The 16,595-nt window shown below is 40.4% G+C and overlaps 1 protein-coding gene across 6 annotated transcripts in view; it reads left to right on the top strand.

The window, feature by feature from the left end:
• Positions 1–16,595, top strand: part of Npepps (aminopeptidase puromycin sensitive) — a 116,006-nt gene that overhangs the window by 70,847 nt on the left and 28,564 nt on the right. For all 6 annotated transcript variants that reach the window (XM_076543256.1, XM_076543254.1, XM_076543258.1 and 3 more), the window contains 8 exons: positions 4,223–4,330; positions 5,475–5,675; positions 6,228–6,324; positions 6,436–6,469; positions 7,224–7,338; positions 11,044–11,208; positions 12,947–13,051; positions 14,868–14,928. In XM_076543256.1, the coding sequence (XP_076399371.1) occupies positions 4,223–4,330; positions 5,475–5,675; positions 6,228–6,324; positions 6,436–6,469; positions 7,224–7,338; positions 11,044–11,208; positions 12,947–13,051; positions 14,868–14,928 (886 nt within the window). The remainder of the gene's footprint in view (positions 1–4,222; positions 4,331–5,474; positions 5,676–6,227; positions 6,325–6,435; positions 6,470–7,223; positions 7,339–11,043; positions 11,209–12,946; positions 13,052–14,867; positions 14,929–16,595) is intronic.

Raw genomic sequence — 16,595 nt, 5'->3', positions numbered from 1 at the left:
AATGAATTTTAATCAGAATTGCTTTTGTTCTTATCGTTGTTTTAGGCTGAATAGCGAATTTGAGAACTGCCATAACTACCCAGTATTACCCCGTCAAAAATAAACCAAAACAAACAAAAATACACTTAGCACATTTGTGTATGCTCGTTTCTTTTTTCTTTCTTTCTTTCTTTTTTTTTTTTTTTGGCTTTTCAAAACAAGATTTCTCTGTGTAACCCTGGTTGTCTTGGAGCTCACTCTGTAGACTAGGCTGCCCTCGAACATACAGAGATTCGCCTGCCTTTGCCTCTGCCTCCTGAGTGCTGGGATTAAAGGCGTGCTCCACCACTGCCTGGCCATTGTTTCTTTACATTTATCCCGAATTTTAGCTGTAGCACATCTCTAGCTTTTGTTTTGTTTTGTTTTTTGTTGTTTGTGTTTGTTTTTTTACTTTGCAGGGTTTTAATAGTCAAATGCAGCAGTCTGGTTCAGTTCAGCTCTTTGACTTCCAAAGCGGAGGCAGGGGCTGCTTCCGCTTCTCTGTCTTCTCCTTGTCTGTGATGACCAGGCTGTAAAGGTACCTGCTGCCACAGACCTTGACCTTCACATTGTCCTTTTTCTTGATCTTGACGGATTTGGCATCCTTCCACTGGACTGTGAGCAGAAAGTCCTTGATTTCTTCAATTTTCCAAGGCATGGTGATGGGCGATTGACTTGGTGACTGCACCTGGTTGTGGACTGTTCTAGGATTTAACTCCCTTCCCCACCTACCCAAAAAAACTCACTTTTGGGGATGTTTTCAGATAGGGTTTCTCTATAGCTCTGGCTGTCCTAGAACTTGCTCTGTAGACCACAGATATCTGCTGCCTCTGCCTCCTAAATGATGGGATTATAGGTTTGCGCCACAGTGCTTGGCTGCTATTGTTGGTTTTTAATATTACTGTGAAATTTGTTCTTCAACAGTTTCATAGGTGTATTTCTGTCTTTTAGCTTCCTCCCACTCCAAGTCCTTTTCTCACATTCATGCCTTTTGTTTTACGTGGTGACTCTGATTTTATATACATATACATTTTTAGACTTTTTATTTTGTGTGTGTGTGTATGTGTGTATGTTGTGTGTGTGTAGGTTGAGGTGCCCAGATGTCAGGCATCTGTTCCTCTGGAGTTACAGGGGTTGTGAGGTCCCCTACATAGGTGCTGGGAACTGAATCAGGTCTTAGGCAAGAGCAGTACATGCTCTTAACCTCTCCTGTTTCTATAGCCCTGACTCTGATTTTAACCAGGACTGTCTGTGTGGCCATGGGGTTAGAACTATCTATTGGAGCCTGACGGGTGTACCATGTGGTACGCAGCTGAAGGTAATAACTGTCCCTCCCCTAGAATCCATCAGTTGCAAAAAGTTACCGTGGAACACAAACAGTTGTGTTTTTATTTAATTGACTTACTTTTTATATGTATGGGTGTTTTTCCTACTTGGATATCTGTGGACCATGTGTATACAGTGCCTGTGGTATAAAGAAGAGGGTGTTGGAACCTTTCGGTCTGGAGTAACAAATGGTTGTGAGCAGCCATGTAGGTGCTGGGTCCTCTGGAAGAGCAGCCAGTGCTGTTTAACCACTGAGCCATCTCTCTACCCCCAAAGTGTTTGCTTGCTTATTTGTTTGTTTGTTATGTATGTGTTTCGAGACAGGGTTTCTCTTTGTAAAAGCTCTGACTGTCCTAGAACTCACTCTGTAGCCAAGAGTGAGTTTTGTGGCTTTGAACTCAGAGATCCGCCTGGCTCTGCCTCCCAAGTGCTGGGATTAAAGGCGTGCACCACCACCACCACCACCACCACCACCACCACCACCACCACCACCACCACCACCACCACCCGGCCCCAAAGAGTTTTTTAACTTGGAATATATAGTTATATGCTGTGGCACTCATGTGGAAGTCCGACAACAACTTGGGGGAGTTGATTTTTCCCTTCTACCTTGCGGGTCCTGGAATTGAGCTCAGGTGTTAGACTTGTCACAGAGTACCCTTACCCAGCTGAGCCATCTTGTTAGGTTTCCAGTAAGGTTTTTGTTGTTGGTACTGTGTAAGTTGGGCTTGTCTTTCTTTACATTCTTCATGCTCTTCCTGCCTTAGCTTGTCCAATGTTGGGTTTTCAAGTATGTATCACCAGCCTGGCTCACTTCTGTTTCCTGATAGCATCCAATTTAAAGTGTTCTGTTTCCTTAGATCTGCCTCAGATAACACAAACAAAAATTGTTTAACATGTTTTTTAAGAGCTTTCTTTTATTCTGGGAGGAGTGGAAGGGGTGGGTCTACTTTATCCTTGGCTGGCCCGGAACTCGATCTGTAGACCATTGTGGTCTCAAACTCAGAGATCTCCCTGCCTCTGCTCCATGAGTGCTGGGATTAAAGATGTCCATTCATGCCCTACTTTTAAAAATAGATTTGTTTTATTTTAGTTCTCTGTGTGTTTACATGCACACATGTGGAGTTCAGGTACCCTAGGAAGCCAGAAGAAGGTATTAAATCTCCATGAATTTGGAGTTACAGGCAATTAAGAGCCACCTGATGTGGGTGCTGGAAACCAAACTTGGGTCTTCTGAAAGAGCAATGAGAGCTCTTAACCACTGAACCATCATTACAGCTCCTGTGAACAGGTGCACAGGTGTGAGAAGATACATGTGTTCATGCAGGTCAGAGTTCAGCCACAGATATCATTCCTCAGGTGCTCCCCCGCCCGCCCCTTTTAAGAGTTTCAATTAGGGCTGGAGAGATGGCTCAGTTGTTAAGAGTATTGGCTGCTCTTCCAGAGGTCCTGAGTTCAATTCCCAGCACCCACATGGTGGCTCACAACCATTTACAATGAGATCTAGTGCCCTCTTCTGGCATGCAGGCACACATGCAGACAGAACACTGTGTACATAATAAATAAATAAATCTTTAAAAAGGAGAAGAGAGAGAGTGTGTTTCAATTAGAGCTGAGCATGGCAGTGCATGACTTTAATCCCAGCATTTGGAGGTGGAAGAGGCAGGCAGATCTCTGAGTTCAAGGCCAGCCTTGTCTACAGAGCAGTTCTAAGACAACCAGAGCTGCTCAGAGAAACCCTGTCTGGAAAAACAAACAATACCACAAAACAAAAGTGGGTTTTTTGTTTTTGTTTTTTGAGACAGGGTTTCTCTGTGTAGCTTTGCGCCTTTCCTGGAACTCACTTGGTAGCCCAGGCTGGCCTCAAACTCACAGAGATCCGCCTGCCTCTCCCTCCCGAGTGCTGGGATTAAAGGCGCGTGCCACCACCGCCCGGCTTAAAACAAAAGTTTTAATTAGGCTAGACTAGCTAGCCAAGGAGCCCTAGGTCTTTTCTTATCTCTGCTTTCCCAGCCCTGGGATTACAAATACCACCACAAACAGACTCTGAGGATTGAATGTAATCCTGTTAACTCAGTACACACTTCCTGACTGAGCTATCTCCCTAATCCTATTTTTAATTGTTATAGAAAGAATGAGGTCTATAACTGGACCAGATAGTGACGTTAAAGTCCAGTGTATAGGAACGCCATTAAACAAATGACCTATTTGGAATTGATAGAGCATCTGTTTTGATTCTCATTCTAGATAAATAGCAGAGTCCATCAGTGATTGGGAATATTTTTACTTATTTATTACCCCACATGGTGTTCTTTTCTGTATTGATGATTTTTACTTTAAAATAATAGCCAGAGGTACCTTCTCTCATATTTTCCCTAATCTGAATCCTTACAGCATGGTATTAAATGTTCTGTGGTTGTTTTTTGGTTTTTTGTTTTGTTTTTGTCTTTTTGAGATAGGGTTTCTCTGTGTAGCCGCCACCACCCAGCACGTTCTGTGTTTTGTGTTGTGTCTACACTATTGATAAAGTTATTTATTCATGTTAAATCTGCAGTGTTAAAATATTTTAATAAAAGCAAAAATTAATTACAAATGATTCTCATTTTGTTATGATGTTTAGAAGAATAGTTCCCAAATAATTGCTGGTGGGACAGTGGTAATAACATTGTGTTTACTTTGCAGTCAGCACCTAGCCGGTTTCCTGGCAGAGTAGACATTAAATCTTTGAAAGTTGTAGACATTAGTAGAAGAGGGCTTGCTTTTATATGGTGTGTGTGTGTGTGTGTGTGTGTGTGTGTGTGTGTGTGTGTGTGTGTGTGTACATACAGCCTCTGAGGTTAATCTAATGGTATTTATAAGTTTATATGTTTTCCTTAAGGCTACTGATGCCCGGAGGGCTTTTCCTTGCTGGGATGAGCCTGCTATCAAAGCAACTTTTGATATCTCGCTGGTTGTTCCTAAAGACAGAGTTGCTTTATCAAACATGGTATGTATGTGCTAATGAACTGTTAATAGTCTTTGGTATATTTATTTAGTTTGTTTATTAAATAAGATAATGTGAAACCCCCTAGCTTAGTACGTACTACACCATAGAAGTGTTTCTATTAGTTTTCTTTATTTTGAGTAAGTCTTGTTTTCCTTGGTTGCCTTTGATTTTTTTCTCCTCAAGGAAGAACTTCTCTGTTAGAGCCACTGACAAGATTCTCACTTTTTGCTGTTTTGTTTTTGAGTCAGGGTCTATTATATCCAAGGCTGTCCTGGAATTTACTTTGTAGCCCGAACTGGCCTTGAACTCACAACTGTCTTCCTGCTCATCTTGGTTACTAAGATTATGTCTATGAGCCACCGTGCCCAGATTATCTACTTTTCAAAATCGAAGGACATAAGTAAGGTACAACCTTACATATTACCTGAAGTAAGAGTAGTGGCTTTCTCATTAAATCCTAGAAGTGATAGCTATATTTAAAAAGTATATTAGATTTTTGACTGATTATATTTTTAATATGCTCTCTTTACTATTACTGATCTCATTCATAAACCAGATAAGCTTTCATTACTTAAACGGTATGGTCCAGGAACACCTTGTTTAAAATGTGCTGTAACCAGGAGTTTAGACTTGACTCTGGAGGGCTAATAGCTGCTAGGGTGATGAAAGTTCAAGGCCAACCTGGACTACAGAGTAAGACCCTTTCCCAAAAGCCCAAAGTAAGCAAGCAAAACATGTAGTTTTTGCCTACTTACTGGTAGAGAGAATTCCATAGAAAATGCCATTCTCGTCTCCAACATACCCTAAAAAGAACATTCATTTACACTACAGTATGAATACCTTTAGGGTCTGTTTCTTTGCTTGTCTTTTTTTGCTTTTTCAAGACAGGGTTTCTCTGTGTAGCCCTAGCTGTCCTGGAACTCACTCTGTAGCCCAGGCTGGTCTCGGAACTCTGAGATCCACCTGCCCCTGGAGATCAAAGGCATGTGCCACCACTTCCCTGATGAGGAAAAAGCTTTATCAGATCATTTTCCTTCTGAGAGGAAAAACCTTTATGATATAAAAACACTGGTGAACTGGGATTAAAATTAAGACATTCTAAGTTGGTGTTTGTTTTCTGTTTTTGTTTTTTTTCCCCCCGAAGAATGTAATTGACCGGAAACCGTATCCTGATGATGAAAATTTAGTAGAAGTGAAGTTTGCCCGCACACCTGTTATGTCTACATATCTGGTGGCATTTGTTGTGGGTGAATATGACTTTGTAGAGACAAGGTCAAAAGATGGTGTATGTGTCCGTGTTTACACCCCTGTTGGCAAAGCAGAGCAAGGAAAATTTGCGCTAGAGGTAAATGTCCTTGAAGAGGATTGTTCCAACAGTCCATAACTCCAGGTTGGGGAATTTACATTTCTGATCAATTATTAGTACAGTTATTTGTGATTTAATTGGAAAATTGTTTTAATACTTTCATTTCACTTATTAGACTTGGATATGCCAACCTTGATGTTGGATTAACATTTTATAAGATAATGATCTAGAAAATAGGAAAGAGAGGGCTGGAAGTGGAGTGTGGTAGAGTGTATGTTTATCAGTGCATGAAGTCATGGATTCAAACCAAATCTGGATAAAAGAGAGAATATAAAAACAGAATTTTGTTTTTCTGTGGAATTATCATGAAAATACAGTAATATTGTTCATACCAGGTTATAAACGGGTTCAAGTTTAGCCAGTAATAGAAAGCTTGTGGCCAATGCAGTCTTCAAAGGAAGTAGGGTTCCCTGGGGTTAATTTCTAGAAGCTTATGGTAGTTTGGCTTAAAACAGGTTTCCTTTGTGGATTTCTATGTGACTCATAACAAAGTATTCATAGAATGCTTTTTGTTTGTTTGTACTTTCATAGGTTGCTGCTAAAACCTTGCCTTTTTATAAAGACTACTTCAATGTTCCTTATCCCCTGCCTAAAATTGATCTCATTGCTATTGCTGACTTTGCAGCTGGTAAAGTAAATTTCGTTTTATTGCTGAATTGTATGATTTTATTTGAATTTTGTGACTTTTGAGGAAAAGTATGCATATATATCAATAAATGTTTATATTTATTTTATGAAGGTGCCATGGAGAACTGGGGCCTTGTTACTTATAGGTATGTTAATGACACATTACTCTGCCCTCTTTCAAATCACTGATTGCATTCTGTTCACAGATGAGTGCTTTTGCTTTATGCTCTAGGGTACATTTTTCTGCCTCTCCGAGTGTTATGAATATTGAAGCATGCAGATGGATGTTCCTCTCTGGTGCTACTATCTGAGGGTGCAATATTTTTAACAGGAGCATTTGGCACGTGTATCACTTTTAGCTGTGTCCTTGGCTGAAGCTCATTGGTGTGGCTCCTTCCCAGCAGTTACACAGCTATTACCCAACTTGAAGAGCCTCCCTCATTCTTGTGTTTTCTAGGCAGATTTTTACATGTCTTTCAACACAACACAAGCATGTGGCTTACATAGTTTCTGAGACTGAGTCTGTAAACAATTTTTCCTTCCACTTTCAGTTGCCTTTTAGATGAGCTAAGCTTTGTGAGCCTGCTCCGTGCCCTTTTGGGGACTTTAGAATGTCTTCCGCTGCTACTCCCTTGAGTCTCTCCTGATGAGCATAGTCTTCCTAGTCAGCAGACAGCATGCTGATAAACTTGTATGTCTTTGATCTTATGTTGGACAAAGTCTACCAACGTAGTATTCTGTCTTCCTGGATCCTATTAATCTTAAAAATGCCAAGAAAATATTAACTTGATATTACTAAAGCCTAACATAAAGCCATCTTGACTTACTGCCTGAACCTCCTTCATTTCGCTTTTATTGAAATGCTTTTACCATTTTATTTATTTATTTTTTTAAATACAGGGAGACCGCATTGCTTATTGATCCAAAAAACTCCTGTTCTTCATCACGCCAGTGGGTTGCTCTGGTTGTGGGACATGAACTCGCCCATCAATGGTTTGGAAATCTTGTTACTATGGTATTTAATATTTTTAAGTGCTCAAATATATCCATCTATGTCCTGCTGCACATTATTTTGGCCTCACTGTTTCAAATTTGCTATCATACTGTGCCAAAGAAATTGGATGATAGAAGCATTTTATTTTAAGTTGGTGGCACACGCCTTTAGTCCCAGTGCTTGAGAGGCAGAGGCAGTCAGATCTCTGAATTTGAGGCCAGCCTGGTCTACAGAGTGAGTTCCAGGACAGTTAGTTCTACACAGGGTACCCTGTCGCACAAAACAAAATAAGAAACATTTTCTTTTAAAAAGTCTGTTTTGCAAAAATATTTTTCAGGGCTAGGCAAATACCTCAGTGGTTAGGTACTTGCCCAACATGCTGAAGGCCCTTAGATTCCCTAGCAAAGAGAGGAGAGAGAGTGTTATGAGAACAAAAATGAGACCATATTTGCTTAACAGGAAATACTTTGTAAACTTCTGTGATTTGTTTGCAAATAGGGAATGTTAAGATACTAATTTGAACTAGAGAAAAATTTGTCTTAGACAAAGAGGAATGAATTGTGTGGTGAGATTTTCAGAACTGTAGTTTCTTGAGTTATCTCTGTTATGTAGTTGCTAGTTGATAAGAAATGTATAAACACAAAATTTATCTTTATTAAATTAAAGTGGTTGTTAAGAGTCATTTTTTTTTTTTTTTTTTTTTTTTTGGTTTTTCAAGACAGGGTTTCTCTGTGTAGTTTTGCGCCTTTCCTGGAACTCGCTTTGGAGACCAGGCTGGCCTCGAACTCACAGAGATCCGCCTGGCTCTGCCTCCCGAGTGCTGGGATTAAAGGCGTGCGCCACCACCGCCCGGCGTTAAGAGTCATTTTTATTTGCCTAAAATAAGATGAAGTTTGATGGAATAAAAGTTTTTTTTTTTTAATCTGAAGAATAAAAATAATAGTTATAATAAATATAATAAAATAAAAGTTATACTTAAATCCAACTCATTGGAGTTTTCAGTTACTCTATGTATTTTGTACCTGATGTTTCCCCTTTACTGTAAATAAAAGTCTATCTGTGGGAGCTAATTATGTTAGTGTTTTGAAATACAGCGTTTAATATTTATGAATTAGAGGCACCTGTGTAGTGAAAGAATTTCTTGATAGCCAGAGAACTGAACCTGACTTGGATGTAGGTTAAGTCCATATATATTAGAAATGAGCAAGAAAGTAAGGTGTGTTCCAACTGTGACTTAGCTGAGAGCATTTCTAAAGAAAGTCAGTCTCTGAAATAAGTTTGTCCACTTTACTTTAGCTGCTTAAAGCTTTTTTTATAGGTTATAAGTTTTTTATTTTCAGTATAATTTCATTGGAGCTATATGAGTTAATGACTGCATTCCAATGTTGTAGGAATTGTATTCTGTCTTTCTCTTTGTTTTTTGTTTTGTTTTGATTTGGTTTTATTTTGTTTTGTTTTCTTGAGGCAGGGTTTTTATATAGTCCTGACTGGCCTGGAACTCATAATGGCCAGCTGACAAGGCTGACCTGGACCTCATAGACATTCTCTTGCTCCTGCCTCCCAAGTGCTGGGGTCACAGGACTGCACCACCACCCTGCCTTGGTCTTTTCTTTGAATGCAGCAAGTCTGCTACTTCCTACCAAGTTTCCTCTCCTCCTCCTCCTTCTCCTCCTCCTCCTCTTCCTCCTCCTCCTCCTCTTCTTCTTCTCCTTCTCTCCCCCTCCCTCTCCCTCTCCCCTCCCCTTCCCCTCCCCCTCCCCCTCCTTCCCCTTCCTTTCTTTTTTTTTCTCTTTGGTTTTTTGAGACAGGGTTTCTCTGTGTAGTCCTGGTTGTCCTAGAACTCACTCTGTAGCCCAGGCTGGCCTCACAGAGATCCGCCTGCCTCTGCCTCCCAAGTGCTGGGATCAAAGGTGTGCACCACCACATATTTTTGCTTCCTACCAAATATTTTTGCTCAGCTTTGGGAAAATATGATGGTTTATGACCAGCAATAAATTTTAGCAGAGGGAATATGTGCTTATTGTTTTGAAACAACTTTTTACTGTGTTTATATAACTGTCTTTATTCGATGTCAGTTGTTCAAAAGGTTTAGTGTTCAGTAGCTTTGAACCAGGCCCTTACTAATACCTAAATGGCACAGCTTTTATTACCTAATATTAAAAATATTTGATCCTTTCAAACTGTGTAAGTGCCCTTTTATTATTCAACAAAAGTTCTCTGGCTTCTGTCTTCAATTTATATTACTCTCCTAAGAGATTTAATCAACTTCAATGAAAATTAGACTGTTGTGTTCTAAAAAGGTGGTTCCTAAATGTTTTCATCTGTCACCCATTTGTTTTCATTATAGAGAGAATTCTTTATTAGTTTCTGTGATTACACCCACAGAGATAAAACCTCACATATTTAATAGTGTTACCTCTGTACAGATGGAATAGAAAGGTTTACTGTTTCTAGACCAGTATGGCTGTTAATTTCTATACATTGCCATTTCAACATGGTAAGCTAAAACAAACCCCGTCCCCCCACACCGCCCCACCTCTTGCAAATGGTATCTGTTACTGATTTTATTTTTGGTCTATTCTACTCACTATGCATTCTCATTTAACAGATTAAATTTTCTGTTTCATAAATACTTAAATATCGTTTGCTTTTTAGCTACTTCTGCCATGTATGACATTTCTGTTACATTTATGTAATCCTTATAAGGCTGTACTATTTTTCTATTTATTTAGAAATAGAAACCCAAGTCACTGTTTCTCCTAGTCATTGTGTGAATAATTTTTTAGTTTTTTTATTTGGTCCTGATAGCTGTGGTTTGGTTTGGGTTTTTTAAAGAGAAATTCTTGGCTTCAAGCAGTATTTCTGGTTTTCTGCCCAGCCTGATGCCCTGTTGCAGTGAACTTAATAAATTGTTCTTGCTGGGACGTGAGTGGGGGAGAGTGAGACTCTCATTCTTTATTAAACTTTTTTCTTTTCTTTTCTTTTTTTTTTTTGAGAAGGGTTAGCCCTGGCTAACCCAGAACTTGCTATATAGACCTTGTGGCCCAAAATTCCTAGAGACCCACTGTCTCTGTCTCCTAAGAACTGGCATTAATGTATATGCCACCATGCCTGAACAGAACTTTTTTCTCTGTGGCAGGGCCAGGTACCATGGCTTCACTTTGTAACTCAAACAAGTGATCCTCCCAAGTTCTGGGATCCTAACAGTATACCCCAGTAGGGGCTGGAGAGATGGCTCAGCAGTTAAGAGCACTGGCTGCTCTTCCAGAGGACCTGGATTCAATTCCCAGCACCCACATGGCAGTTCACAGCTGTCTGTAACTCCAGGTCCAGAGGATCCAACATCCTTACATGCAGACAACCACCAATGCACATGAAATAAAAATACATAAATTGAAAAAATCAAGTAATAAACTTTTTTTTTCTTCACTGTGAGGTTTGTCTATCTGTTCTTTGCATATGTGCTCTGTTTTCCCTTTCTGTACACTTAACTCTTCCTCCTTTTTAGTTCTGGCAGTAAGAAGTTCTTTATCCATGTTACCATCAGTTGGCATTTCTTTTAAAATTCTTTTCTCAAATATGGGTTCTTTACTAGCTGGTTTCTGTTGAATTTTAGGTTATTAAAGTACAAATTTTTCAAGTATAATAGAAGGGAGACATGGTTCTCAAAAGATGGAATGACTACTATTTTGTTTCCTTCACTTGTTTCTACTTCTTTCTTTTTAGGAATGGTGGACTCACCTGTGGTTGAATGAAGGCTTTGCATCCTGGATTGAGTATCTTTGTGTAGACCACTGCTTTCCAGAGTATGATATCTGGACTCAGTTTGTTTCTGCAGATTATACTCGGGCCCAGGAACTTGACGCCTTAGATAACAGCCATCCTATTGAAGTGAGCTATACTTTCCAACCATTATAGTGAAATAAGTATAATTTATTATGTCTCAAGATGCTTAGAATTCTGAAAGGAAAAGCTGCATGGGTGACTTCCCTTGGATGATTTATTTTTAGCTCATATTTCCATGCTTGGAACTGATAAGAATAAATTCTAAATAACATTTCTCTTTAAGGTAGGGAATAAATTTTGTCTTTGTAGAGGCAGGAACTCTGGGCATTTAATGAGGAAACCATGTCTATTGAGCAATACCACAACTGGTTTCAACAATCTGGACATAGTTCAGTATCATCAACGCACAGTGCTTTTGTCTAGTTCTTGGCCTGGCCTTCCTCTTGTACTTTCTTTGTTTATTTTTTAACTTTCATTATTAATAGATTGTGATTTAAAAAAAAAATTATTTTTGTTTCTTTTTTTTCCTTTTGGGTTTTTCAAGACAAGGTTCCCTTGTGTAGCCCTGGCTATCCTGGAACTTACTCTGTAGATGAGGCTGCCCCCCTCCAACTCAGCCACATGCTTTTGCCTCCCGAGTACTTGGAATAAAGGTGTACATCACCACAACTGGCTTTGTTTTGCTTATTATTATTTTCTTATGTTGGTGGGAACACATGCCACAGTGTGTGTGTTGTATGTGTGTGGATATCAGAAGACAGCTTCTGAGAGTTGGTTATCTCCTTCCACTGTAAGTTTTGAGGATCGAACTTGTCAGTATTATATGGTTAGCTCTTTTACCCACTAGGCCACCTTGTACACCTTTTTTTTTTACGACCATTTTTAAAAATTTGTTTTTATTTTATGTACATTGGTGTTTTGCCTACATGTATGTCTGTGTGAGGGTGTCAGATCTTGGAGTTACAGACAGTTGTGAGCTACCATGTGGCTATTAGGAATTGAGCCCAGGTCCCCTGGAAAATAGTCAGTGTTCTCAACCACTGAGTGATATCTCCAGCCCCCTATTTTTGGTTTTTAGATAAGATTTTGCTATGTGACCCTGGCTAGATTAAAACTCACTATGTAGCTTAGGCTAGCCTAAAACTCATGGGTGATTTTCGTGTATTTGCTTTCTAAGAGCAAGGAGGTGCATCATTGTATGTGGGTAGGTAGCTCTTGTAGATTATAAATTTTGCATCCAAGTACTGGAGTCACTATCCTGCTTTGTATTTAACCAGTGTTCTAAACTGGCTTTCAACCTTCCTAACCCTACCATCCTCTAAGAGAGTTCTTCATGTTTTATATGTGACCCTAACCATAGCTTTTTTCGTTGCTACATCATAACTGTAATATTGCTACTATTATTGAATCATAGTGTAAATATCTGGTATGCAAGATCTGATATGCAACCCCTGTGAAAGGGTCACTTGACCCCTGCTTGGGGGTCACAACCCATTGGTTGAGAACAGCTATTCTAAACCTTTATAATTTGTGGAAGAAATCAAATTGTTTTCATCGTGGTATTCTCTCCAGACACACTCAAGAAATATGGAGCTTGAACAGATTGCCTTTCATCAAAGGAGAGTCAGGATTAACCCTATACTGGACTGCAGCAGTGATTGTGCTGTACATTCTGTCTTAAGCTAACTGCTCTTATTTGTTAAGGGTTGTCATATACTTTCATGAGTAAGTTAAGGCAGAAGAATATTAGCGTTAGAAGGGTTTTCCTAGAAAGCTTTTTATGTAATTCAGTGTTACAGGCTATCTGCTTCCTGTCATAACCCTGAATCACACTGTCTGCCAGGTCAGTGTGGGCCATCCATCTGAGGTTGATGAGATATTTGATGCTATATCGTATAGCAAAGGTGCATCTGTTATCCGAATGCTACATGACTACATCGGAGATCAGGTAAAAAAAAATTTTTTTTTTCTTCCAATCCTGAAATCATAGTTTTTTTTTTTTTTTTTTTTTTTTTTTGGTTTTTCGAGACAGGGTTTCTCTGTGTAGCTTTGCGCCTTTCCTGGGACTCACTTGGTAGCCCAGGCTGGCCTCGAACTCACAGAGATCCGCCTGCCTCTGCCTCCCGAGTGCTGGGATTAAAGGCGTGCGCCACCAACGCCCTGAAATCATAGTTTTAAAGCATGCACAAAAATTTGGTCTGGGTTTTTTTAACACCCCCCACCCCCACCCCACCCCCCACCCCCCACCCTGAGCTGAGGGCTGAACCCAGGGCCTTGCGCTTGCTAGGCAAGCGCTCTACCTCTGAGCTAAATCCCCTACCCCTTGATCTGGTTTTTAAAATTAAATTCTAAAAAATCAGTTTGTCTAAAACTAAAAATTACCTAGAAATTTAATTTAAAAAATTTGGTTATTAGAGTTTCCTAGAAGAATGCTATACAAGTTAGAATGTTTGTGGTAAGAATGGGAAGCTTGTATAAAACTTAGAAGTTGGGCATGTAATCCCAGTACTGGAGAGACAGAGGCAGGAAGATCTCTCAGTTCAAGGTCAGCCTGGTCTACATAGTGAGACCCTATCTGTATTAGTTAATTTTCTATTGATGTGACAAAACACCATGACCATGACAATTTCTAGAAGGAAGCATTTAATGGGGCTTACAGTCTGTCGCCATTATGGGGGAGCATAACAACAGGCAGGCATGGCACTGGGGCTTTACCTAAGAGAGCGCTAGCGCTCTCTCTCACGCTCTCTCTCTCTCTCTCTCTCTCTCTCTCCCTCCCTCCCTCCCTCCCTCCCTCCCTCCCTCCCTCTCTCTCTCTCTCACTGGGGCTTTACCTAAGACCTTGCGCTCTCTCTCTCTCTCTCTCTCTCTCTCTCTCTCTCTCTCTCTCTCTCTCTCTCTCTCTCTCTCTCTCTCTCTCTCTCTCTCTCTCTCTCTCTCTCTCTCTCTCTCTCTCTCTCTCTCTCTCTCACACACACACACACACACACACACACACACACACACACCCTTTTCCCCCTGAGGTTGGGTTTTTCTGTGCAGCCCTGGCTGACCTGGAACTGCTCTGTACTAAACTGGCCTCAAACGTAGAAATTCGTCTTCCTCTGCCTCTCAAGTGCTGGAAATAAAGGCATGCATCACCACCACCCAGCTAACAGCTCTACTCTTGAGACAAAGCCACCAGATAGAGCTAAATGGGAATGGCAAGAGTGTTTTGAAGCCTCAGAGGCTGCCCCTAGTACCACACCTCCTCCAAGAAGGCCACACCTCCTAATCCTTCCCAAACAGTTCTACTAACTGGGGATCAAGAATTCAAACATACAAGCCTGTGGGGACCATTCTCAATCAAACCACCACACTGTCAAAATAAATAAATAAAGGCACCACATTAAAAGCAAAAGTAGAGCTGCGTGGGTGGGTGGGGCTCACACCTTTAATCCCAGCACTTGTGAGGCAGAGACAGGTGGATCTCTGTGAGTTCAATGTCAGCCTGGTCTACAAAACGAGTTCCAGGACAGCCAGGGATACACAGAGAAACCCTGTCTCAAAAAGAAAAAAAAAAAAAAAAAAAAAAAAGCACCCCAGCAAAGATAGAAGATAAAGGGTAGTTACTCTTAGATAAAAGGTAGTGGGCTTCAGAAGGATATATGTTTTTCAATGTCTGTTACTGTAGTATTTGAGTATATTTACTTTTGACTAATGTGCATGTCTACTATAAATTCTGAGGTCTGAGTCACTTGACTTTAAAAATTATATTTTTTCAGGACTTTAAGAATGGAATGAACATGTATTTAACCAAGTTCCAACAAAAGAATGCTTCCACAGGTAATCTTGGAGTTTTTGTTTTAATCTCTGTCTCCATCCTTGCGTTCCTCTTTTTGTCGAGCTGGAGGTCAGTCCAAGGCTCTCACGCATGCAGAGCACATACTCCTCCAGCCTGAGCTGCACCCTGGCCTCCAAGATAATACCTAGTAACTTGAGATAGAAATACAGATAAAGGCCCTGGGTTTGATTCCTGAACACCAGACAAGGGGGTGCTGAAGAGAAAATGTTATTTTACACACAAAGGTCATTTTATGAGTTATTTGCAGATCACGGACTACACTTTGAATAACAAAATCTGCTTAATGTTTTTTGTTTGTTTTGTTTTTTGGTTTTTCGAGACAGGGTTTCTCTGTGTAGCTTTGCGCCTTTCCTGGAACTCCCTTTGGAGACCAGGCTGGCCTTGAACTCACAGAGATCCACCTGCCTCTGCTGCCCGAGTGCTGAGATTAAAAGCGTGCACCACCACCGCCCGGCTACTTAATGTTTTTATTCCAGCTGTTTATGAAAGATGGTTGTCATTCCTGTATGCTTGGGCTGCCGTGAATGAGTTTGCAAACCGTCCTCTTGCAAAAATTGCAGTGCCTTCTGTCTTTCCTCATCACTAGTCCCCAAATACACGACTTTGTGAGCTGTTAGAATTTCGTGATTGCCTACTGACCCAGTCTGTGGCTTCGCTCTGTTCGTCTCCTAAGCTAAGGCTGAAGCTGCTTCTCCCAAGTACTGTGCTACTTCCTATTGTAATTCTCTTCATGTTGAGGTCCATACCTCTGTGTAAGCCATACTGCCCTGAATACTTTAGCTCTTGCCTATGTTTTTACTATCATCCCCTTATCCTTCTGTACTTTTTTGTGCTGTTATTGATTTCTTTTTTCTTTTTTAAATTTAATTTTTTTTTCTTTTTTGGGTGTGTGTGGGAACAGTGACCTCTGTAGTCTTGGCTGTCCTGGAACCAGCTATGTAGACGGGGTTCTCCCTGTACATGCAGGGATCCTCCTGCTTCTGCCTCATGTGTTCCATGACACCCAGCAACATCACCGTGTGTGTGTGTGTGTGTGTGTGTGTGTGTGTGTGTGTGTGTGTGTGTGTGTGTGTTTTCACGTGCTCGCGCCCATACAACAAATGTAGACGTCAGAGGACACTTTTGGGAGTTGATTCTCCTCTGTCACTAAAGGTGAGGGTCGAGCTCAGGTGTCAGGCTTGTATAGCAAGTGCTTTTACTTACAAGCCCCACCCTAGTTTTGTTTTGCTTGTTTGATTGTTTTTAATTATGTGTATGTGTCTGTATGTGGGTCCATATCTATACATGTGCATGAGTCCCCAAAGACCAGAGACATCAGATCCCCCTAAAGCTGGAGCTATAGGTTGTTGTAACCAGCCATGCATGACTGTTGGGAAACTGGTCCTTTGCAAGAACAACACATGCTTTTAGCCATTGAGTCATCGCTCCAGCCTAACTTGCACGCCTGGCAACGTTGAATATATATTTTAACTTAGGTTACTTGAATGGATATAATGGATTTTAAATTTGTCAACGAATGTTTAATGAGCTTAAACATATTTCTGTGACTTTGTTTTGATTTCTTTTTGTTTGAACTTATCTGTTTGTCTCATTTATGATAATTTTTAACTTTCCTAATTGACCAGAATGATTAAATTAATCTTAGAAT

The sequence above is a fragment of the Peromyscus maniculatus genome, chromosome 8 (assembly GCF_049852395.1).
Source record: "Peromyscus maniculatus bairdii isolate BWxNUB_F1_BW_parent chromosome 8, HU_Pman_BW_mat_3.1, whole genome shotgun sequence".
Lineage (NCBI taxonomy): Eukaryota > Metazoa > Chordata > Mammalia > Rodentia > Cricetidae > Peromyscus > Peromyscus maniculatus.
The sequence above is the reverse complement of the archived record's forward strand: the minus strand, read 5'-3'. Positions and strand labels throughout refer to the sequence as shown.